This window comes from Chelonoidis abingdonii, chromosome 1 (genome assembly GCF_003597395.2).
Source record: "Chelonoidis abingdonii isolate Lonesome George chromosome 1, CheloAbing_2.0, whole genome shotgun sequence".
In the NCBI taxonomy this organism is placed as follows: domain Eukaryota; kingdom Metazoa; phylum Chordata; order Testudines; family Testudinidae; genus Chelonoidis; species Chelonoidis abingdonii.
In genome coordinates, this window is record NC_133769.1 from 100,133,693 (window position 1) to 100,156,799 (window position 23,107).

The window sequence follows — 23,107 nt, forward strand, 5'->3', positions numbered from 1 at the left end:
TGCACAGGTCCTCTGCCCCACACACCGCCCTCCCCCTCTGCCCCACACACCGCCCTCCCCGTCACGTGCGCCGCACCCCCCTCTGCCCCACACACCACCGTCCCCGTCACATGAGCCGCACCCCCCTCTGCCCCACACACCGCCCTCCCCTCTGCCCCACACACCGCCCTCCCCGTCACGCGCGCCGCACCCTCCTCTGCCCCACACACCGCTCTCCCCGTCATGTGAGCCGCACCCCCCTCTGCCCCACACACCGCCATCCCCGTCACATGCGCCGCACCCTCCTCTGCCCCACACACCGCCGTCCAGTCACACATGGCACACCCCTCTACCCCCCCCACACCACCGGCCACGTCACACGCCACACCCGTGCCCCACACCGCCATCCATGTCACATATGCCGCTCCCCCCTCTGCCCCACAGTGCAGTCACTGTCACAGCCGCCGCACACCCCTCTGCCCCACACACTACAGTCCACGTCACACACGCCGCTCCGCTCTGCTCCACATGCCACCATCTCTGTTGCACATGCCGCTCCCTTCTGCCCCAAATGCCACCCTCCCTGTCACGCACTCCGCACTCCCCGTGCTGCACACACTGCCATCCATGTCACATGCGCTGCCATCTCTGTCACACATGCCATACCCGCATGCCCCATATACTTCCATCCCCGCCACACACACGGCTCCCCCCTGCCCCACGCTCACTGTCTGTGCCACACATGCCACAACCCCCGTGCCCCACACACTGCACTCCCTGTCACACACACTCCTCCTCATCATATATGTAGCACCACCCCCTCTATCCCAAGCGCTGCCCCACCATTCCCAGTGCGTATACACCACTGCCCCATGTAACCATGATGCCTCATTTTCACAGTCTCTTCCTCCCTCTCACAAACTACTGTCCCTTTGCTCTGAGGCTGTTACTTGGAAACTGTTCCAGCCGCTGCTGTCCCCAGCCTGGGGGGCCGGGTCATTCAGTCCTGTGAGAAGAAAAGAGCCGACATGAGAAAAGAGCCCTGCGGTTAACTGAAGCGAGGACTGACAGCCTGTGAGGTGAGCAGCTGCCACTCAGAGCTGAGTCGGGTGGGGAAGACATGCAGGGATGGAGGGCCGGGAAGAAAGCAAAGTGCCCCTAGTTTCCACCCCATCAGGTCTGGTCACTCTCCACTCTCCATCAGCTTCCTTCTCTGGTTCCAGGCTACTCAGTTGCCCTTCAGCACACAGGGGACAGACACGGATCCAAGAGAGTCAACGGCACAAGGTGGTCCTTCAAAACGTCACTTAGCAATCCTACCCCCCCGAGGCAGACAGAGGACAAATCACTAAAGGGAACATCTTCCAAAGCCCCTAAGTGATATAGGAGTCTAGGTCCCATAGCAGCCTCCTTGGGAGCTGCATTCCCTGGGATCTACCCTGTATTGGCAGCCCGCAGTGTCTGTTGGCAACATATCTCTACAAGGCAGCTCCCCGGGACATCAGCAGCCCCAGCAACGGAGTGGGGGCCCCCGGGGCGGAGATCCCCACCCCTCTGTGTTTGTAACCATTAGCTCCTGTGCTACATTGTGTCTGCGCACAAGAGGTTTACTGCACTCTAGGGAATGAGAGCTGCTTGCGAAGGCACGAAGACTCAGAAGCGAATGGGGGTTTCCCACGTGGCAGTGCAGAGCAGTAACCTCTCGGCCTGCCAGGTCGTGTCTATGCTCCCAGCCTGGGTAGACAGACTGGTGCTAGCGGGGCCGAGCTCAGGTGCTAACAGTAGCAGTGTGGATGTTACCACTCAGGCTTTTACGCCCATGTGACCCCTGGCTCTGAGCTCGGGGCACCAGCCTGAGTCTCCGCCAGAGCCACAACGTACCCACTGCTATTTGCAGCACGATAGCTTGAGCCCCACTAGCGCCAGTCTGACTGCCCTGCCCAGGCAGGGAGGCTCACTGCCAGCTGCAGTGCAGACATACCCCCTCCAAGACACCGTCAGCCTTTCCAGCAGCAGCTATCCCCCCTTAAGGCGCCGCTCGCCTGCAAACCATGCAGTAACAGCCGAGCGTTTTCTCCCTCCTCACCGAGAGACATGAGCTCATCATCCAGCAGGGAGACGGAGCTGGCTGGGTCAGGCACAGGGAGCATGGAGCCACCCAACAGGGTGGGTAAGGCTGGGTAGGAGGGGCCCGGCGCTGGCATGTCCAGTCCCGACAGGTCCAGGAGGGCTGAGGTGCTGCCTGTAGGGAAGACACAGAGGCTTTGATCACTGAGCAGCTGTAAAGAGAGAAGTCCCTCCCCTAATCTTGTAGCTCTGCTGGGAGCTGTTTTGGTCACCAATCTGCCTTCTTACCCCCACACTCTCTCTGCTCCCCCTTCTGGCTTCAGCCTCATCCAGAGTCTCTGATCTCCCCTCCCAAAGCACCTTTCACATGTCATCTGGCTCACCAAGTATCTTTCTCATCTCAGCCTCCCAGTTACCCTGCTCCAGGCCCCCAGCTGCACTTTTCCACCTGCCCTGGGGCCGCCTGACTGCCACCTCCCTTGGCTGGATCTCCCCCTTAACTCCCCTCCCCCCTTGAGGGCTCCTCACCTCGGAGGGGGCCACCCACAGTCTCTCCATTGATCTCCTCTCCTCTCACAAGCTGCTTGTACAGGTTGATCACCTGGGTCAGGTTGTCATTGGCTTGCAGGATTTCCGCTGCAATAGAAGGGGCAGGGGATTTGAAGGCAGAAGAGGAGGTGGGGTGTCAAGTGGCAGCCTGGCCATGTGCAGGCCCTGGCGTTCCCTGTCCCCCTACAGATTGGGGCAGAGGAGAGCCAGGGAACTGACTCTTTGTTCTGGCAAAGACATCTTTGTTATCACAGTTCCATGCCCCAGAGCAATCGCTCATTGCCCGGGTTATCCTCCGATCTGCCACCCACCTCTCCACCATTGCACTTTCAATGACATGTTGAACATAGTTCCCCTGATTCACTGTCTGGCAACGCACGACGCACAGCTGGGCTTCCCCCAGCACCCACTTACCGATCAGCCCCAGGGGGATGGCCCAGCGGGCAGGGTGGGGATGGGGTGCATAGCAATGCAATGTCGGACGCAGCTGAAGGGGAGGCGGAGGGGGTAGTGAGTGGGGCTGTGCTGTGGTGGCGGGCAGCTCGGCTTACCTAGCGCCTCATCGTTGTCCTCTGTGTCGCTGGCGAGCCGGAACAGCATGGGCCTCAGGCGCTCGCAGCGCTGGCATAGCTCCTGGAGAAGAGAAAGGGGGCGGAGGTGGGCGGCAGGGAAGCACTCAGGAGGGGATGGGGAAAGGGAGGTGGCAGGAGCTGCAGAGTAAAAACCCACTGCACCCTAGGGCCCCTCTACCTCATCCTGGTGTGGGAGACAGAGGGAAGTGACTCGGGGGCAGTCCCCGCTCTCACCTTCATGAGGTCCTCGCTGCTCTCCGTTGTCTCCCCCTTGCTGTAGTTGGTTACCATCTCCGTCAGCAGCTTCACATTGTTGTTCACCTCTTCAATGGCATTTGTACGCTTGGAGATCTTCTCCATTCGCTTCTGGTCCTGGAGCAGGAGGAGCAGAGGGGTGAGGGGGGTCTGATGTCCTCCCTCTCCACAAGTTGGGACTGGGACGGCTATGACAGCGGGCACAGAGCAGCCTCCCCCTTCAAATGACATCTGGAAAGAGCAGGGCAGGGAGGGGCTCCTCCTGGAATGGTTTCGGCTTGGGTGGGGAGATTCAGTTTACACTGGTGACCATCCTGCATCCACTGCATGGCACAGGGGCTAGGATTGCACCAGCAGAGGGTGCCACAGCAGGGTATGTGCTCCAAGAACGCCTTCTGTGCCCATGTCCCCCTCCACCTGACTGGGGAGAGCAGAATTTACTTCCAAATCCCAGGGATCTCTCTCCTCACCTCCCTACTGGCCCCTCCTGTGATGTCATGGGAAGTGGGCTCCCTTACTTGTCAGGTCAATACGGGGATGCAAGCACATTGGCCATATGCTCCACCCCATCCCAGGGCCTCTCTGCATCCTGTGCCAGGCTTCTCCTCCTCGGGGGGTGGCAGTGGATAAATCCTCAGCGCCTCTTCCCTGCTGACAGACTGTATGAGGAAATTTACCTCCTGAACCATTTCCTTGATGAGCTTGTTGGCAGCCCGGAGGTCCTCAGAATGGGAGCTTTTCAGCAGGCGAGCCAGCATCTGCAAGAGAGACAGGGAGACACGTGGACTGGGGCAGAGCAGGCAATTCCAAGCCTGGGTGGCTGGAAGCAGGGGTCACTCTAAAGCAGATAGTTCCCAGACAGACTGTTCTGTTAACACAGAACTAAGGCTGGGGCATCACTGATGAACGGAACATCCAAGCCCTCAGTACAGGGAAGACCTGAACGTTTGAGAGTCCAGTTAAAGGGCCACAAATGACCTCAAAGGTGAGCGGCAAAGGGAAACATAACTGGGCTTGTGCCTTTGTTTGCGTGCTTCTTTCTGATACATACAAAACCTCAAAGGTCCCCCAACACGCCACACAGACATATTTTTTTCTGGCTTGTTTTATTACATTAGAAATTCCGGCCTTGTCTGATGGTATGGGGAGCTGGAGACCGACTTCCCCAGCACAGAGGAAGCGAAACCTGATTAACAGAGAAAAGCGACACCTGACAGAAGGGATTTTCCCTCAGGCCCAGTCTACACACAGTTTTTGGTCCTAGTATAGCTATGTTGGCTAGGGGAGTGACTTTTCCCTAGTACCAGGAATGGCAACACAACCCCCTAGAGTGGCTGCATTTATACCCTGATAGAGGCTCTTACACTGGCCTACCTTATTCCCCATCCCATACGAGAATAGCTATACAGGTCAGCACACATCACAGTTACACTGGTATAACTATGTCCACGCTGGAGGGTGGGGTTCAGCTTCAATTCTACCAGTATCGTCCAAGTGCCATAACTCGTGTGTTTAGCCATGCCCCAGACTCATTAAAACGTTGCCTTGTTAATGCTAATGAATAACCCCCAGGGAGTAAAGCTCTCTCTGTTAGCTTCAGACCCAGTGCCCTTCCTACAGGAACTCTGAAAGCTCCTCACACACTCATCCACTCACTCTCACAGCCACACCCACCCTTTGGAGTCATCACCAAGGAGTTGTTCCAACAAGAGGTGACTTTTTCCAGATGCTTCTCTACGAACACATTGTCCAATCAACACTGGACCCTCCCACCAAGTCTCCTGCGCAGAGCTAGAAACAGCTGGACAGCCTTGACTATGGAGCTGCTGCCACAGGAGCCTCATTCCAGCTTTCCCCATTTTAAGAGCATCAGCACTGCCAGAGCGGAAGAGAGCGGTGGCTTATTCATCTGGTATCCCAGCTGTGAGGGAGGCTGATGCTGGATGGTTCAAGGAAGGGTTAATCAATTGGGCCATATGTGTCCTGGGGGGAGGGAGAGGAAGAGCATCTGCGCTCTGAGCTGCAATCAGTTTATGCCACGTGGCAAGAGAAGCCATTGCCCCAGTAATATTCTGGCAGCTGCTATTCTTTCATACAAGTGTCAATGCTAGGTCATACTAGTCTCCATGCTATCGCCCTAATCAGTATCCAGCAGCATCAAGTTCAATAGGTCAAACAGCAAGTCTCTCTCTAAGGGGCCGAATCAGAGACCACTGAAATCAGTGGGAATCTCTCTGCTGGTTTGCTTTGGATCACGCCCTAAGCACATTCCCTTTCTGAGCACAGCACTCAGCAGGCGAATGAACTCCTGGTTTTGTTGCGCCAGCAACTCACGGAGATGAGTGAGCACAGATGCAGGAAGGCCAGGCCTTCTGCTCCTCCTCCCACAGAGCCCTCACCTTGGACTTCTCCTCGTCATCAAAGATGATGTTCTTGGGCCGGGGGGGAGGCAGGGGCAAGGGAGCCTCGTCTGGCAGCTTTGGGTCGCTCTTCACGATTCCTGCAGGGGAGAGGAGCAGAAACATCACCAGGCCCAGCCCTCACCTCCTGGAGCAGTGCTGGGGTTACCAGATGGCTCTTCTGCTAACCCTGCTCCAGGAAGCCCTGATCTAGGCCTCACACAATGGACATCTTCTTTCCCTCTGGCCAGTCCAATTCAGCTCTGTGTCAGGGTTGGGGGTGGGGGGCATGCTCCACCCACCCCCTGCTCCAGTTGTGCATCGTCTGCAGCGTCTCCAAATCTCCACTAGCAGGAAATCATCCCAGTCATTCCATGAATCACATGTTCTGGTCTGTCATAACCCTATTATTCCTATGGCCCCACCTTTTATGAAGCCACATCTGCTGGGAGCTGGTGAGGAAGATAGATATCACCCCTTCACCCCACACACAGGTCAGACGACCAGTGACTCTCCCCCTCTTGCCTGGATTGCTAACGTTCCCATTTGCTCCCTCTGGCCTCTGAACTGCGCAGCCCATACAGAGGCTAGACCAGACCTGAGCATGGGAGAAGGCCAGAATCCAGTCTGGATCCAGCTTCTGCCACAGCAGAGGAAGGCCCTTGTCCCAAAGCAGATACCTGGCTCTCACCTTGTTTCTTCAGCATGTGATAGGCCTCTGTGATCTTCACTTCCTCAGGCAGCCCCAGCGTCCAGCTGTACATCAGCTCCAGGATTTTCAACTTCACTTTCTCAGGAGTCCGACTGCCTAGATACTGAGGGGAGAGGTGGGCAGAGCTCATCCATACACGGCCAACCTCTCAGGGAGAAGTGAGATGGCTCCCAACGGACAATGGAAGGGAAGGAGGAAGTGAGTAACGGCCCTTGCAACATGCCCCTTACTGTGGTTGGCCTCCAGCATAGGGGGGCTGGGAGGGTGGGTGAGGCCCTGAGGGCCAGAGTTTATATGAGATCCCAGGCAGTACCAGCCAGTGTGGGGCAGCCCTCAGACACCATGAGATGAAGAGCCAGTTTATGTCCCATTTGCTCAGCAGGGGGAAGGTGCATATGGGGAGATTCCTCTGTAGAGGAGTTTATAGTGGCCAACGAGAAGCTGCCATGCTATGTCCCAGTGGAATACAGAGGGAGGCAACCAAGTCCTCCTCCCCCAATACATTCACTCCCAGCAATGGCCTCCTTTGGGAGCACACAGAGAGCAGGTAATGTAGATCTGCACAGGTTAGGGAGGGGAGTGGGGAAATTGCTACCCCAGCTCCACCTCTCTCTATATCCCTCACTGGCGCCTGACAGCCTGCCCTGCCAATGGGGCGCTGGCACCCACCTTGGGTGACACCACCTTAATGAGCTCGTTGAGGAAGCGGAACTTGCCCACCTCGTCGTGGAAGCGCTTGCCGCAGTTCTTCATGCAGGTCTCCAGCACCTGAGAGAGCAGAGGCCGAGTCAGGGTCAGCAAGTGGAGGAGCCGGCTTCCCTTGGCAGGACAGACCCCGCAGCAAGAGGGAAAGGGAAAGTAGGCCCCACATCCTGGCTCGTGGGGTCAGGGTCACCGGGGAGGGACCCTGGGAGCCTCTGCTGCAGCCAGGCTGGTTCCCCTCTTCTATTTCATATCACAGGTGTCAGCCTTCTGACTAGAGAACAATGTGTCCCTACAAAGGGCGGGCACAGAGGCAGACGTGGTTGCCTGAAACACACAGAAAACCACGGGACGGGAGAAACAGCTGGTGGGAATGTCCTCTGGGCTCCCTCCCCCACCCCAGAGACAGGCAGTGAACCCCCGTGCTCACGTTAGTGTGTGTTGTAGTGGTTGGGGGGTAAATCCATCAGAGACACAGAAAACAAGGGAGCTCACAGCAGAGGCATTCATAGCACTAGCTCGGACTAGATTATGAGGGGCCTGATTCAAGGCCCATTCAAGCCACTCCCATTGATTCCCTCTAGGGTAAGATCCTCCACTTCAACTGAGATGCAACAACCTTCAGCCCGTGGGCAGTACTCTATCAGCCCTTCCCGACAGCTTGGGTGCACCAGGGCTTTAGCTGAGCAATACAGGAGAGTCCCCATAGCCTAAAAAACAAAACAGAGCATTCCCCGCCCTGGCCTTTAATCTGTCTAACCCGTCTGGAGAGCATCTCCCTTACCGTTAAGGCCTGGATGGCTTCCCATTCCTGCGGAGACTGGATCTTGTGAGCTAAAAGTCGAGTGGCAAGCGGAGGACTGGAAGGGGAAAAAGCACAGTGGTTGTAGGGAGACAGTGTAACCTAAAGGATACAGCACTGGACCAGGACTCAGGAGATTGGGTTAATTTCCTGGCTGTGCCACTGGCCTGCTAGGTGACCTTGGGGAAAGTCACTTCCCCAGTCAGTGCCTCAGTTTCCCCATCTATAAAATGGGGACAATAATACTGATTTCCATTGTAAAGCACTTTGAGATCTTTTTTGATGAAAAACCTCTATACAAGGGCTAGGTATTATTTATTAACGAGAAATGGACCTGCATCCCTCCAGGGGACACAGCTCTTGCTCATACCTCTGGGTATGCACAACGTCCTTACGGGGTCTCTCAATGCGCTTGGGGCAAAGGGGCTAGTTTCAATAGCACACGGCAACTTCATTAATTAACTGATGGGGCTTTAGAGCATCTCTAATCCCAAAGGATCTCAAAGTCCTGTACAAATCTCTGTAGGAATCCTTCACTGCCCCACTAATGCAGCTGCCTGTGGGGTGGAATGTAGCTGTGATTCTGCACAAGCAGAGCTACACAAAGTCGTAAGGGGAGTGGAGGAAGAGAAGAGTGATCTTCCAGTGTGAAACTGTTCAGGTTGGCAGAATGTTACTATCCTTGTAGGAATTTGGCCAGGGCTTCTGTTCGTGCAAAAAGAACTGTGGGTCAGAAGCAACCAGGACGTCAGTTTTACATTTCCTCGACTAGCAACATCCTCCCTCTCCTCCCCCAAACCCCATGTGAGGGCAGTGGAAGCGCCTGAAAGACATACCGAAAGTGCACCTTAAAAAGGGAGGCATCAACCCAACAAACTGGGAGGACTCTGCACAGAAAAGAACACAGCGCTGCCACACCACACTCCGAGCCACAGCTCACTTTGAGGAGAACAGATGTGCTCACGAGACAGAGAAAGGACAAAGAAAGAAAGAACAACTATGTCTCCTCCAAAATTACACCTGTCACTTCTGTGGGCAAATCTGCAGGGCACCACTTGGGCTCCACAGCCACCTAAAAACCCACCAATGAACCCCGTTGGCATTGAGGGATAGCCGAAGAGCAGCAGGGCACAGTACTGCCTTAGAGAGAAGAAAGAGTGCCACCCACTGGGCTTTTATGCCATTTCCTGAAGCAGAAGGACTTTTCCCTGAGAGGTTCTCCCCGATTCAAGCACAGACTCAGAATGACCCTGCTTAGCTTACAAGATCGTGCATTTAGAATTCAGGTGTGTAACCTGGAGCTGTTAGAGCAGTGGTTCTCAACCAGGGGTACGTGTACCCCTGGAGGTTCACCAAGATCTTTTAGGGGTACATCAACTCATCTAGATATTTGTCTAAGTTTACAACAGGCTGTATAGAGAGCTAGGAACTTCCCTAGGGCAGTGCGGGGCCCGGGGTAGAAGTGATAAATACGTCACTTCCGGGACTGACTGCTCTGGCCAATCACACCAACCCACAGGGTCCCCCAAAGCGCAGGTCGCCAAAGAGCAGTCGCCCTGATTCGCCATACCCAAGGGACGGCTCTGTAGAGAGCACTAGCAAAGTCAGTACAAATTAAAATTTCATACAGAACAATGACTTGTTTATACGCGCTGATTTCCAGTGGCACTCACACTGCCCAGGTCCTGGCCACCAGTCCGGGGTGCTCTGCATTTTAATTTATTTTTAAATGAAGCTTCTTAAACATTTTAAAAACTTTATTTACTATACATATATCATAAACAGATGGTTAAGGGTTAATGTCTCTTTTACCTGTAAAGGGTTAAGAAGCTCAGTATACCTGGCTGATACCTGACCAGAGGACCAACAGGGGGACAAGATATTTTCAAATCTTGGTGGAGGGAAGTCTTTGTTTGTGCTTTTTGTTTGGTTTGTTGTTCGCTCTCAGGACGGAGAGGGACGGATCATCATTCCAGATTCTCCAAATCTTTCTGAATCAGTCTTTCATGTTTCAAAATTGTAAGCAGTAGCCAGGCAAGGCAGATTAGTCTTATGTTTGTTTTCTCAACTTGTAAACGTGTCTTTTTGCTGGAAGGATTTTTACCTCTGTTTGCTGTAACTTTGAATCTAAGGCCTGGGGGAGTGGGGTCCCTCTGGTCTATATGAATCTAAGTACCCTGTAAAGCATTTTCCATCCTGATTTTACAGAGATAAAGAAAGAAAAAAAAGTAAAAGTTAATTAAAAGCTTTCTTTTTAAGAACCTGATTGATTTTTCCTTGTTTTAAGATCCAAGGAGTTTGGATCGGTGAGAAGCCTCTCAAGGCAACCCAGGGAGGGGAAAGTCTGGGGGGAAAAGGAAGGGGATGGTTAATTTCTCCTTGTTTTAAGACCCAAGGGGTTTGGGTCTGGGTTCCCCATGGAAGGTTTTGGGGGAACAGGAAGTGTGCCAGACACTAAATTCTGGCTGGTGGCAGCATACCAGACCTAAGCTAGTAATTAAGCTTAGAAGTGTTCATGTAGGTCCCCACTTCTTGTACTCTAAGTTCAAAGTGGGGAAAAAACCTTGACAACATACAACAATAGTTTAGTTATATATTATAGACTTACAGAGACATTCTAAACACGTTAAAATGTATGACTGGCACGCGAAACCTTAAATGAGAGTGAATAAATGAAGACCCGGCACAGCACGTCTGAAAGGTTGCCAACCCCTGTGCTATACACTGAAATGTAAGTACAACGTTTATATTCCAATAGAGTTATTTTATAATTACATGGTAAACATGAGAAAATCAGCAATTTTTTAGTAATAGTGGCTGTGACACTTTTGTATTTTTATGTCTGATTTTGTAAGCAAGTAGTTTGTAAGTGAGGTGTAACTCGTGGGTACCCAAGACAAATCAGACTCCTGAAAGGGGTACAGTGGTCTGGAAAGGTTGAGAGCCGCTGTATTAGAGGGAGGAAGGAGAAGGAGTGTACTCACCCTTCTAGCTCCTTATTCAGCTGCTCACAGAAAGCATTGATGCTGTCCCAGTCCAGATCCTTGTTGAGAGGATTCGTGGCCCTGTCTGGATGTGAGAGAGAAGAAAAGAGTATCCTGTCAGAAAGAGAATCTCCCACCCAGGTAGGATCAGCCACACAGGTTGTAAGGGTGGGGTGTAATACCAAGGCCACTCACTAACTCAGAAGTCTGGCCTTTCACAAGCTGCATTAACAGAGGTTCACACTGATGGGAGAGCAGATCCTCCACATGCCTCCCCCAAAGGGGTCAAAACTGGAACTGAGATGGAAGTTAATGAAATACCGTGGCAGGAAGTTTGCCAACATTACCAGCAGGTGAAGTTGGGGAGGGGATCAGAGCCACCCCACAGAGAAACACTGAAATGTAGGGCTAGAAAGAACCTTGAGAAGTCATCAACTTCAGCCCCCTGCACTGAGGCAGGACCAAGTAACCCTAGATCCGGGGTCGGCAATCTACAGAACGCATGCCAAACACAGCACACAAGCCGATTTTGGGAGTGGCACGCTGCTGCCATCCTGGCCCCCAGCCCCACTCAGCCCCCCTGCCCACTGCTCTCCCCTGCGGGGGCAGGAGGCAGAACCTTGGTCCTGTGGCAGCCAAGCTTCTCCCCTCCCCTGCTTCTTCCCCCAGCGTGCTGCTTTCCTGCGCCTCCTTCTCTCTTCCCTGTGCAGATCAGCTGATGGCCCTTGCGAGGGGGAGGCGGAAGAGTGGCTCTCTGCTCCATAGAGGAGGGAGAGAAGAGCCCTTGGGGAGGGGGTGGAACAGGGTATATCCCTTCCAGCCCCCTTCCGTGAGCTGCTCAGGACAGGGGGCTGGGAACACCCCCAAGAGCCAAGCACCCCAGCCCTCTTGCTTGACCCCTGAACACCCCCCCACACACACCCAGGCTTCTGCCCTGCACCCCCTCACCCCTCTGTCCTGACCCTTGAACCTCCCCGCCCCCAGCCTTCTGCCCTGCACCCCCACACCTGAGCCCTGAACCCCACATATCCCCAGCCTTCTGCCCTACACCCCCCACATACCCCCAGCCCTCTTGCCTGACCCCCTGCACCCCCAGCCCTCTGCTCTACACCCTAGCCCTCTGCCCTGACCCCTGAACCCCCCCACCCCCACTGCCCTCTGCCCTGCACTCACCCCCCCACCTCCAGCACTGAACCCCCCCATATCTCCAGCCTTCTGATCCTATACCCCCCACACACCCCAACCCTCTGCCCTTGACCCCTGAACCGCCCCCCTAAGTCTGGGGTCTCGCTGCCAGCCCCTTGCCAGCTGGCGTCCCGCCGCAGGCCTCGCTAAGCCAGCTGCCGCCTAGGTGAACAGAACCCCAGGCTGGCAGCGAGGCTGAGCAGGCTGGCAGGCGTAAGATCAGCATTTTAATTTATTTTTAAATGAAGCTTCTTTAAACATTTTGAAAAACCTTCTTTACTTTACATACAACAATAGTTTAGTTATATATTATAGACTTATAGAAAGAGACCTTCTAAAAATGTTAAAATGTATTACTGGCAAGTGAAACTTTAAATTAGAGTGAATAAATGAAGACTTGGCACATCACTTCTGAAAGGCTCCAACCCCTGACCTAGACTACCCCTGACAGGTGTTTGTTCAGCCTGTTCTTAAACCTCCAGTGGTGGGGATTTCACAACCTCCCTTGGAAATCTGTTCCAGAGCTCAACTACCTTTCCAGTTAGAAAGTTTTTCCTAATATCTAACGTAAATCTCCCTTGCTGCAGATTAAGCCCATTGCTTCTTGTCCTACCTTCAGTGGACATGGAGAACAACTGATCACTATCCGCTTTATAACAGCCCTTAATATATTGGAAGACTGTTATCAGGTCCCCCCTCAGTCTTCTTTTCTCAAGTATAAACATGCCCAGTTTCTTTAACTTTTCTTCACAGATCAGGTTTTCAAAACCTTTTATAATTTTTGTTGCTGTCCTCTGGGGGCTATCCAATTGGTCTACATCTTTCCTAAAGTATGGCACCCAAAAATGGACACAGTACTCCAGCTGGGGCCTCACCTGCGCAGAGTACAGCAGTACAATTACTTCCTGTGTCTAAGGGCTTGTCTACACTAACTGATGTGTGGCAATCGATGCATCGGCGGTCGATTTAACGGGTCTAGTGAACAAGAAGCGCAAGAAGAGTCGTCTCCCGTCGACATAGTGTAGCGTGAACCCCGCAGTAAGTAGATCTAAATACATCAACTTCAGCTACGTTATTCATGTAACCTAGATCGATCTCTCCCCGGTAGTGTAGACAAGGCCTTACATACGACACTCCTATTCATTATGACTCCAAATGACATTAGCTCTTTTCACAACCGCATCACACTGTTGAGTCATATTCAATTTGTGATCCACTAAAGCCCCCTAGATCCTTTTCAGCAGTGCTATCACCTAGTCAGTTTCTCCCTGTATAGTAGTTGTATATTTGATTTTTCCTTCCAGAGGTACTTTGGATTTGTCTTTATGGAATTTCATCTTGTTGATTTCAGACCAATTCTATACTTTGCCATGGTCCTTTTGAATTCTAATCCTGTCCTGCAATCTGCTTGGAACCCCTCCCAGTTTGGCATAATCCACAAATTTTATAAGCATACTGTCCACTCCATTATCCTTCATTAATGAGAGCATAAATGAATGATGGGACTGGATCTGGATCAGAGTGTGAGTGGCAGGTGGATCTGTATTGCGGTAGTACCAAGGCCCCAACCAGACATCAAGGGCCCACTGCACTAGGCACTGCACACACATATGAAAGGAGAGTCCCTGCCCAAAGTGTTTATAATCTAAAAGGTATGACTGAGACACAACAGGTGCACACAACAAAGAGACAGAGGAGCACAAGTTAACATCAACAGGATAACAAACTGTTTATGAGGGTGCAGTGGCTTGAGAACAAGCCTAAAAGAGAAGGATACTGACACCCACAGATCAGAGTTGGGGGTGGAACTGATCATGGAAGGGGTAGGTGCATGGGGGGCGGGGGCAGGAGAGCCAGGCGGCTGGGGGCCAAGCAGTGAGGTGGGCTGTCTGGTCTGGCAGGGGTGGACAGCCCAGCTGATCTGGAACCTGTGGAAGCGAACAGGGAGGGGGAGGGGGTTGATCCGGATCACACTGTGGTGCTGACAGAGAAATGGTGAGGGGGGTTGATCCGGATCACACTGTGGCGCCGATGGGGGGGAAGAGGGGCAGTTGATCCGGATCACACTGTGGCGCTGACGGGGGGGAAGAGGGGCAGTTGATCCGGATCACACTGTGGCGCTGACGGACGGGTGGTGAGGGACGTTGATCCGGATCACACTGTGGCGCTGACAAGGGAGTGCTGAGGGGGGTTGATCCGGATCACACTGGCGCTGACAAGGGAGTGCGGAGGGGGGTTGATCCGGATCACACTGGCGCTGACAAGGGAGTGCGGAGGGGGGTTGATCCGGATCACACTGGCGCTGACAAGGGAGTGCGGAGGGGGGTTGATCCGGATCACACTGGCGCTGACAAGGGAGTGCGGAGGGGGGTTGATCCGGATCACACTGGCGCTGACAAGGGAGTGCGGAGGGGGGTTGATCCGGATCACACTGGCGCTGACGGGGGACGAGGGGGGTTGATCCGGATCCCCGGGCGGCAGGGCCGCGGGTGTCCGCGCGAAGGGCCCCGTTGCCCCCCAGCCCCACTCACTGATCCACGACTCCAACGTGTCCGGCTCCATGGCGGCTCGTGCGGCCCCTGCCGCCCCTTGGCTTAGAAGGGCAACGTCCCTTCCGCCCTCCCGGCCCGGCGCCGAGGAGCCATCGAGATCGGGGAGAACCGTCTAGAGCGCCGCTACGGAGACCATAGAGATCCCCAGGTCCGCATAGAGCGTCTCGGGAATCACTAAGCCTCTCCGCCTTCCGCTAGAGCGCCACCTCCCCTAGCGCGTCAGCGCCGAAAACCATAGAGTTCAGGACGGGACAAGTCCTCGCGCCACGGGCCAATAGACGAGACAAAGCGGAAGAACTGTCTAGAAGCCGTTGCGTATGTGCCATAGAGACCATGAGGCAGCGCTAGAGCGTCGAGAACAGGGCAGCGCCATAGAGCCAACTTCCGGGAGGGCCTTTGTCCGGGTGGGTGGCTGCCTGTGATTGGGGCGGGAAGGGCATTTCCGGTGGCGAGAAACCGGAGAGGAAGGGGAACTTCCGCCTCGGGGGCGTGTCCTTTAAAAGGGGGGAGGGGGGTGCTGTAGGGCTTGGGTGGCCTTGGTACCGTCCACCCCAACCCCGTCGGGGAGTGGAACCTTCCTGCTGTCTGGGCCAGGGGTAGGGGTAGGGGTGGTGGTGGTGGTGGCGGTGGCGGCTTTTGGGGGATTCCGAGCTGGTGAAAGGAAACTCCACCCCCCCCTCCCCGAAGCGCCACCTGCGGAACTACCCGCCACAAGGCGGATCCAAGTCAAGAGCTGGGGTTGGCCAGTGCTAACGCGAAACAAGGGGCTGATGGGGCTGCACATTCTTGTGCTTTGGGAGTCTAGCTTGTGTGTGGCTGTTGGGGCGGGTAGGGGCCCCATTACTGGCTGCAGGGAAGGGCCTCACATGTTCACCAGGATGGCCCTGGTCTCGTTATAAAATATCCTCCCCCTCCTTGACTCTTATGATGTTGTTGGAGCCCAGTGATGCCATGTGGCAGTGAGTTCCACAGGCTATGGTTCTCTGGATTTAAAAAAGAAAATAAGTATTTGTCTTTTCCATTTGAATGTCCCACGTTTTAATTTCAGTGAGTGGTCCCTTCTTGTGTTATAAGACAGGGATGCTAGAAGCTTTCAGTCCAATCCACCTTTGCTATACCATTCATTATTTGATATACTTCTGTCACATCGCCTTTCTAAGGAGAACATCCTCAAGCTTTTCATTCTCTTTATATGGAATTTGTCCAGGGATTTGATCATTCTCATTGCTCTTCTCTGAAACCTTTCCAGCTTTGCACTATCCTTTGTGATGTAAGGTGACCAGCCCCGCATGCACTATTCAAGGTAAGGTTGACTTATATAAAGGCATCATAATGATTTTTGGTAGTACTTTCCATCCCATTCCTTATTAACCCTTTTAGCTGTTTTTGACCACAGTTATGCATTGGGCAGAAGTTTTCATTGAGTTGTCTGTGATAACGCCCAGTCCCTTTCTTGGGTTGATAAGTGAATTTCGAACCTTGTGAGGTATATTTCCCCTGCAATGTGTGCTGTTTAACACCAGAGTTTGTTTGCTCATTCATCTAGTTTGGTTAGGGCTCTCTGATCCTGACTAACCGAAATAACTGTCAACTACCAGTGTTGCAACCTCACTACTCGCCCTCTTTCTAGACCATCCACAAATATGTTAAACAATAAAGGACCTAGTACAGAATCTTGAGGTGCCCCCATAGTTAACCTTCTGCCATGATGAAAACTGATCATTTAATCCTAATTCTTGCTTTCTGGCTTTTAGCCAGTTTTTTAAGCAGGATTCTATTTTACCCCTTACACCATGACTGCTTTGCTTCTTCAATGGCCTCTTGCTGAAATCTAAATAAATTGACAACTGGTTCTCCTTTTTTCACTGCCGCCTTAAGAAGAATTCTGGTAGAAATTTTAGAGGCAAGGTATTGGTGTGGTTTGACATCATGTTTGATCCTGTAGGGAAATTCCAACATTTGTTCTCAATATCTCTGGTTGCTGATGAGCTAATCTTTTCAGTGGTGTGTGCCGCAGGTGTAGCTGTGTGGCACTTCCACAGGCAACATACAGAAGCAAAATGGCATTCTCCATATGGCTTGACCTCACACTTAGGGTGTGAGGTCACACTTTGCAGAGGATGCCATTTTGGTTTACAAAATGGTGTCCTCCATACAACATGATCATGCAGTACAGTGTGTGTGTGAGGTCATGCTGCATGGAGGATCCCATCTTGTAGAGCAAAATTGTGGGGGGCTGGACAGAATCATCCCATGGGCTGGATTTGGACCACAGGCCGCCAGTTGAACCACTTATAGCTAATGCACCCTCTCCTCTCTCTTGGGCTCAGTAACATTCTGTGTTACTTATTGCACAGATCAGAAATGATGCAGGTGCAACTTTAGCATTTCCTTCCTCTGATTTATTTAAAGTACACGCTCCAGCAGCAATGCCAGCTTGGCCACACCAAGCCTGTATATTAAGATATTAAAGTTCACACCTTCTGCAGGGCTGTAAAATGACATCTCCTGTAATGTATGTGCAAGGGGCTGAGTCACAGATGTTGCTGGAACCTTAAAGGGATACTGACCTGAAATCTAATCAACTTAAAATGAGTCAGCAGTAATTTCAGCTACTAAATTTGCCCGAGTTCCCCCAGAAACTGGCTTTCTGAGAACATTTTCCTATCTCAGTATTTTTCTTCTGTTGCTGTGGAGACACACGAGTAAGTTAAATCCACAACTGATTGAAAATAGAGAGGGAAAACTGAAACTGGCTGCCCACAAAGTGCTGCCAAATGTTTAAAAGAAACAGAATGAGGGAGAAATTCTTTTCTCCTTCCCTTTACCCTTAACAAAAATGATTTGTAACAATATTAAGTATAAGATTTTCAGACTGAGTTTTTTAAGTGGGTGGTTTCCCTTTCCCTTTGAATTCAATCTTACTGCAGTTCTCTTGCATTTAATTTATTGTAAAGAGTGAGAGCTCATTATAGGAAACGAAGGTTTAAAAATATAAAAACCAGAATGTGAGCTGCTTCCCATCCTGGCTTACTTTAAAGTTGCTCGATACATCATTAAATAGCGTTCCTTTCTCTTTTAATTTGGAATGTACTTTTCCTCCTTGTTTGAACAGCTGCTGGAAAAAAGTCCTGGGAAAAAAAATCAAATTCAACGTGTCCTCTTTCTCCTTACTGCTTCAATAATCCAGTCTGGCTCTAATTATGACACTTAGTAAGCGCTGATTGTATTTTCTGTGCTCTAGTGGTCTTGGAGGGAACATTATGTGTTCTTTACACAGTGCCTTTTTAAAAAAATGTAATGCTGGTGAAAGGTGCCAACTTGACAACTTTGGAAACTAAAGACCTCTGCTTACTTGTAGAATGGATACTGCACAGTATGGGCTGGGGCACTCCAAGCATCAGCTCTGCCTACCAGCATGTCTTGACTTGAAGGACCACCTGTAGCACTAAGAAGGACCCAGTAATCCTACAGGGTCCATTCAGTCATAGAAATCCAATCCCACAGGCTCCCACGGAACTCGTGTATGAGATTACAGCTGGGTAGAGTTGTTCACGTGTAAGTGCCTGCAGAATTGGGCCCATGGATGTAAAAGAGGGAAATGACCTATTAGGTCACATCTAGTGTGTCTCACCGCACTGTCCAACCAACATGTGTTCTCTCACCGTCTGTCAGGCTGATCTTAAATGCCTCTGGCCATGAAAGAGACTGATCTGCCTTACTGTTGGGAGGTATTTCCTGGTGTTCAACCTTCATATTTCTTTTCTTGTACCATGTCTGGCCATTTCCCTTTCTCCCTTATTATGCCCTTCACAGATACGTGACAGCTGCCATATCCTCCCCCAACTGGGTTCCAGTACATTATACATTAGCTAGTGTAATCTTTCCTTATGAGTCAGTCTTTTTGTGCCCTTATGCCTCTTGTTGCATTTCTGAGAATCTTTAACATCATCATGGTATCCAGAGTGGAACCTGGTATTCTAGGTGTCTCATAACGTCACGCTAGGTACAGTCACATTAGAGCTTTATAGAAAGGGTGTGTCCTTCCTGCTCTATGAGGTGATGCGTCTGTTTCTGCAGCTCAAATTTACTGACACTCTTGGTGTGGGCACCACATCAGTTCAAGCCCATATCTAATAAGCTATTGATTGTATCTAGCTTTAGCATTTGGCATTACTGCTGTTCTCAAGTGTCTCCCATTAAATACCAGTTTAGATTGTCTCCCTTCCCCACACCAGATATTGTCCGTTGCATTGTCCTGATTGGATCACTGAACTTCAGCTCCTATTTCTTGTCATTCTGGGTCCCGTTGTGTTCTTTTTCTGTCCTCCCTAGGGTTTGCAGCTCCTCCCAATTTAGTGGCATATGCAAATGGAATTAGAACACTGTCTGGGCCTTCTGGATCACCACTGAAGATGCTGGATGAACCCAGACACAGCACCAATATGTGTGGCCTGCTACTGAACACCTTCTGTTCCTTCCCGCAAACCTAACACAGGGCCTTTCCTCCATACCCGTTTGAATCCATTCCATGTCACACTGAGGCCGTCCCCATCAATGGGCTTCAGTAGAATTAAGAGAGCTTTGGTTTGCAGCTGGGAGCTCATTTGCACTGTGCTTACAGTGGTGGTTTATGTCATGTGCGACATTGTCCTCTGGGTTGAAAACCTGACCTCACTGTACACAGGTAGTTAGGACGGTCATGCCTGTCAGCCAACACTCTCCTGGACCAGATTTGAACTGATGATGAGCTGAAATTCCAACCTAGAAAACATTCCCTCTTACATACTGATATTATGATGTATAACCATTGGCTTGTACAGGGGCAGCTCTAGCTGTTTTGCTGCCCCAAGCATGGCAGGCAGGCAGCCTTTGGCGGCGTGCCTGCGGGAGGTCCCTGGTCTCATGACTTCGATGGCTTGCCTGCGGGAGGTCCGCCGGTCCTGCGGCTTCAGCGTACCTGCCGCCAAATTACCACTGAATCCACGGGACCGGTGGACCTCCTGCAGGCAAGCTGCCAAAGGCTGCCTGACTGCTGCGCTTGCAGGGATCAGCAGGGCGCACCCCGCAGCTCGCAGCCCCAGGCATGCGCTCAGAGCGCTGGTCCCTGGAGCTGCTGCTGGGCTTGTGGTTGCTAGCTGGGGAGGTCACCACACGCAAACTGGAGTACTTCATTGTTTGTGCTCTAGTAATAGACAATATACTTCAGAGTTAGGACTAAGAGGGAGGTGTGCGCACACGTTTGAGCAGCTCTGATGTTTTCCATCCAGCAGAGGGCAGTGGTGGGAAGGCAGGAGAAAGGCTATTGAATATTTGTCAGTTTCAAAAGATCTATTAAGTTGTGCACTTGAATCACAGACACACAGAATTACATGCACAGTAATCAGAAAGAAAGAGACTGTTTGCATCTGGGATTTCCTCAGCTGACTCCAAAGATCATGTGAAAGAAAGCAGGGCCGTCCGTAGGATTTATGGTGCCCTAGGTGGGGTTATTAAACTGGTGCCCCTGAGCCTGTCTTGCTCTTAGCAACACAAACATAAGCTTACGCTACTGGAAAACTTGCCACATGCATGTTATTAAAACCAGTTGAACGTAGTGAAGCCACTGTAATGCTGATGGACTAGCACTAAAGAAGCAGCACTATAGAAAAAATTCTGATTTGACAGAATGACGCAAATAATATAATTTTTTTTATTTGTCAACATTTTATTGGAAATATCTATGAAGAGGTATTGAAACAAGGATTAGCTTTAATTAAAAGGAATCTTTCTGGCTTTTTTTGGCTGCAAAATCAGGAATAATGTCATCGTATGACAAAGACAAAGTGATGTCTTGTTTGATTGCAAGAATAGCAAGACCAGTCAAGTGTTCCTGACTCCTTGTAGAGCGGAGATAGTTTTTAATGAGCTTTAGTTTTGAGAAACTCTGTTCTCCTGATGCTCCTATTACAGGAATTGTCCGTAGAATACGAGTGGCAATGTACACATTAGAATATAGGTCAACAAGTTTGCTAGTATGAGTAAACTGTATAATGTCCGTTATCGATTTTGCATGTGGCAACATTGATGACAATGTACTCAATTCTTCATACAGCTCAAGTCCATTTAAATCAAAGCAATTGCCATGCTTCAGGGGGCTCTCTAGGTCAGGGGTCCCCAACGCGGTGCCCGCAGGGACCTCTCAATGCACGTGCGTACTGGCCAGTGGACAAGCATCTGCCGAAATGCCACTGAAATGCGGTGGCATTTCGGTGGCAACACCTCTGGATGACGCTGCTTGCCAACGATAAGCAGCGTCATCCAGAGGCATCGTTGCTGAAATGCTGCCGAATTTCGGCGGCATTTCGGCGGATGCTTGTTCACTGCCACGGTCCTTCGTCTGGTGACTGCCAGATGAAAAAGGTTGGGGACCACTGCTCTAGGTTCTTGCACTTTGTCGTTAATTCCTCTTGTTTTTCTATTTCGTTGAATTTAGTCCTGCTCAGCCCACCTACCAGCTGAGTGAATGGAACTCCAGGCCGACAGCGGGTTGAGTGGCTCAGCCAGGGTCTCAGCCGTTGGCCTGCTCAGCCTGCTGCCAGCCTGGGGTTCCTTGGGGGTCCCCAGGCCAGCAGTGAGTGCTGAGTCGGGCTGGTGGCCGGGACCCCGGGTGGCAATGGGGCAGCAGCTGAATCCCCAGAGCAGTGGCAGGCTGAGCCGCTCAGCCCACCGCCGCATGCCAACACAAATCAGCTCACGTGCCACCTTTGGCACATCTGCTGTAGGTTGCTGACCCCTGCTCTATACATTAGTAAGGAGATGAGCATATTACAGTTGTTGGAGGGCTCTATTTAGCAGTAACAGGGCTATAGGAAACTCAGTCAACATTTTTTGTTTCTCTGATGAAAACTGGCCCACTCCCTTCCCCATACCAAACTTGTCACAAATAATTGTCAACAACTTAATTTTCTGTTTTTGGCTAAGATATTGATTTAAAAAATATATTGAAATTTAATTCAGGAGTGTTAGCAAGCATTTTTGGCAAACAAATTTGTTAAATGACAATCTAAATGGCGACGCAGTACTGTTTTCATGCTTGGCTCACCCCCCAGCCTGCTGGCCCAACAGCTGCAGTAGAGGAGGAGATAGGTGGAAAACTGCAGGACCCCAAAATCCACCTCTTGGGGTGCAGAGTGGCAAGAGCAGCAGCAAAACCTCAGGTCCGATCACACGCCAATGGACACCATCGCCAGCCCAACAGACCCTGGTGAAGTTAGCACAGCATCTGATCTCAGGGACGGGGCACCCATGTAGCCACAGCAGCTCATCCTGCCCTGTGCATCTCCCCCTGGATGAGATGGATCACTGCCAGCCCGGGGGAGAGACGCGCTCCCCAGCTAGGGTGACCAGATCCAGATGTCCTGATTTTATAGGGCCAGTCCCGATATTTGGGGCTTTGTCTTATATAGGTACCAATTACCCCCACCTAGGGTGACCAGACAGCAAATGGTGGGGGGGAATAGGAGCCTATATAAGAAAAAGACCCAATAATCAGGACTGTCCCTATAAAATTGGGACATCTGGTCACCCTGCAGGTGAGTTCCTTCCCCCACCCCTTCTCAGAGACCCCAGCAGCCAATCCCCTCCCTCAAGACTGTGCTGCATTTGGTTCTGTCTAGGACCGAGCAGCCCTGCTCTTACATGCTCCACTGCTTCCCATCTGTCCGGGCTCCCAGCAGAGCGGTGCTCCCAGACCTAGTGGTGCCCTAGGCGGCTGGCTGTTCTGCCTATGGCTAAGGACGGCCCTGGAAGAAAGTTCTAGCAGCCAGGGGTCAACTGTGTTTATCTGTGCATCTCCCCTGGAACACATCAGTCCTTCCTCTCCCCCCCCTCCACCACAGGCTCGTTTGGTTTTGAATAATTGTCTATGTACGATCCAAGCAGTATTGCTTGTCGCCATTTTCTGACACCTCTTACCGAGCATTTCACCATGCTGGGTGCTGCTAGATCTTCAGATGTAGCCTGCAAGGGTGGGTTCTGTTTCCCCAGCTAGGTCACTCCTTGATCCGGGATGCGTTATGCTTTTGCAGACTCTGTACTGCAGTGCCTTTGTTCTCTTCCCATGTGTCTCCTTTAGCTGACTGCAGCAGACAGTTCCTGGATCCTTGGCTGAATTGCTACTTTCCCTTGCAACACAGCCAGCATCTCCTCTCCTGACATCACCTCTGTCCATGCGTCTTACACAGTCTTCTGGATTTGAAGCCTCGCTATTCCCTGACCTCGTCTGTCCCTCACCTCTGGAAGAGTTTTCAATGCTTTTCCCCATGGAATGTTGCTGTTTAAGAGCCAGCGACAGAGTTGAAAGTTTCG

General features: G+C 51.6%; 1 protein-coding gene across 2 annotated transcripts in view; it reads right to left on the reverse strand.

Moving 5' to 3' along the window:
* The window catches only part of GGA1 (golgi associated, gamma adaptin ear containing, ARF binding protein 1), a 19,462-nt gene extending 4,448 nt beyond the window's left edge, over positions 1 to 15,014 (reverse strand). The window contains exons 1-12 of one of the 2 annotated variants that reach the window (XM_032779161.2): positions 14,738 to 15,014; positions 11,022 to 11,106; positions 8,020 to 8,095; positions 7,203 to 7,301; positions 6,513 to 6,636; positions 5,822 to 5,922; positions 4,100 to 4,180; positions 3,402 to 3,539; positions 3,147 to 3,228; positions 2,575 to 2,682; positions 2,066 to 2,221; positions 930 to 985 (exon numbers count right to left, since the gene is read on the reverse strand). In XM_032779161.2, coding sequence (XP_032635052.1) covers positions 930 to 985; positions 2,066 to 2,221; positions 2,575 to 2,682; positions 3,147 to 3,228; positions 3,402 to 3,539; positions 4,100 to 4,180; positions 5,822 to 5,922; positions 6,513 to 6,636; positions 7,203 to 7,301; positions 8,020 to 8,095; positions 11,022 to 11,106; positions 14,738 to 14,768 — 1,137 coding nt within the window. In that variant the 5' untranslated portion in view covers positions 14,769 to 15,014. The remainder of the gene's footprint in view (positions 1 to 929; positions 986 to 2,065; positions 2,222 to 2,574; positions 2,683 to 3,146; positions 3,229 to 3,401; positions 3,540 to 4,099; positions 4,181 to 5,821; positions 5,923 to 6,512; positions 6,637 to 7,202; positions 7,302 to 8,019; positions 8,096 to 11,021; positions 11,107 to 14,737) is intronic. The other variant, XM_032779163.2, reaches the window with a different exon arrangement.
* Between the last annotated feature and the right edge of the window lie 8,093 nt (positions 15,015 to 23,107).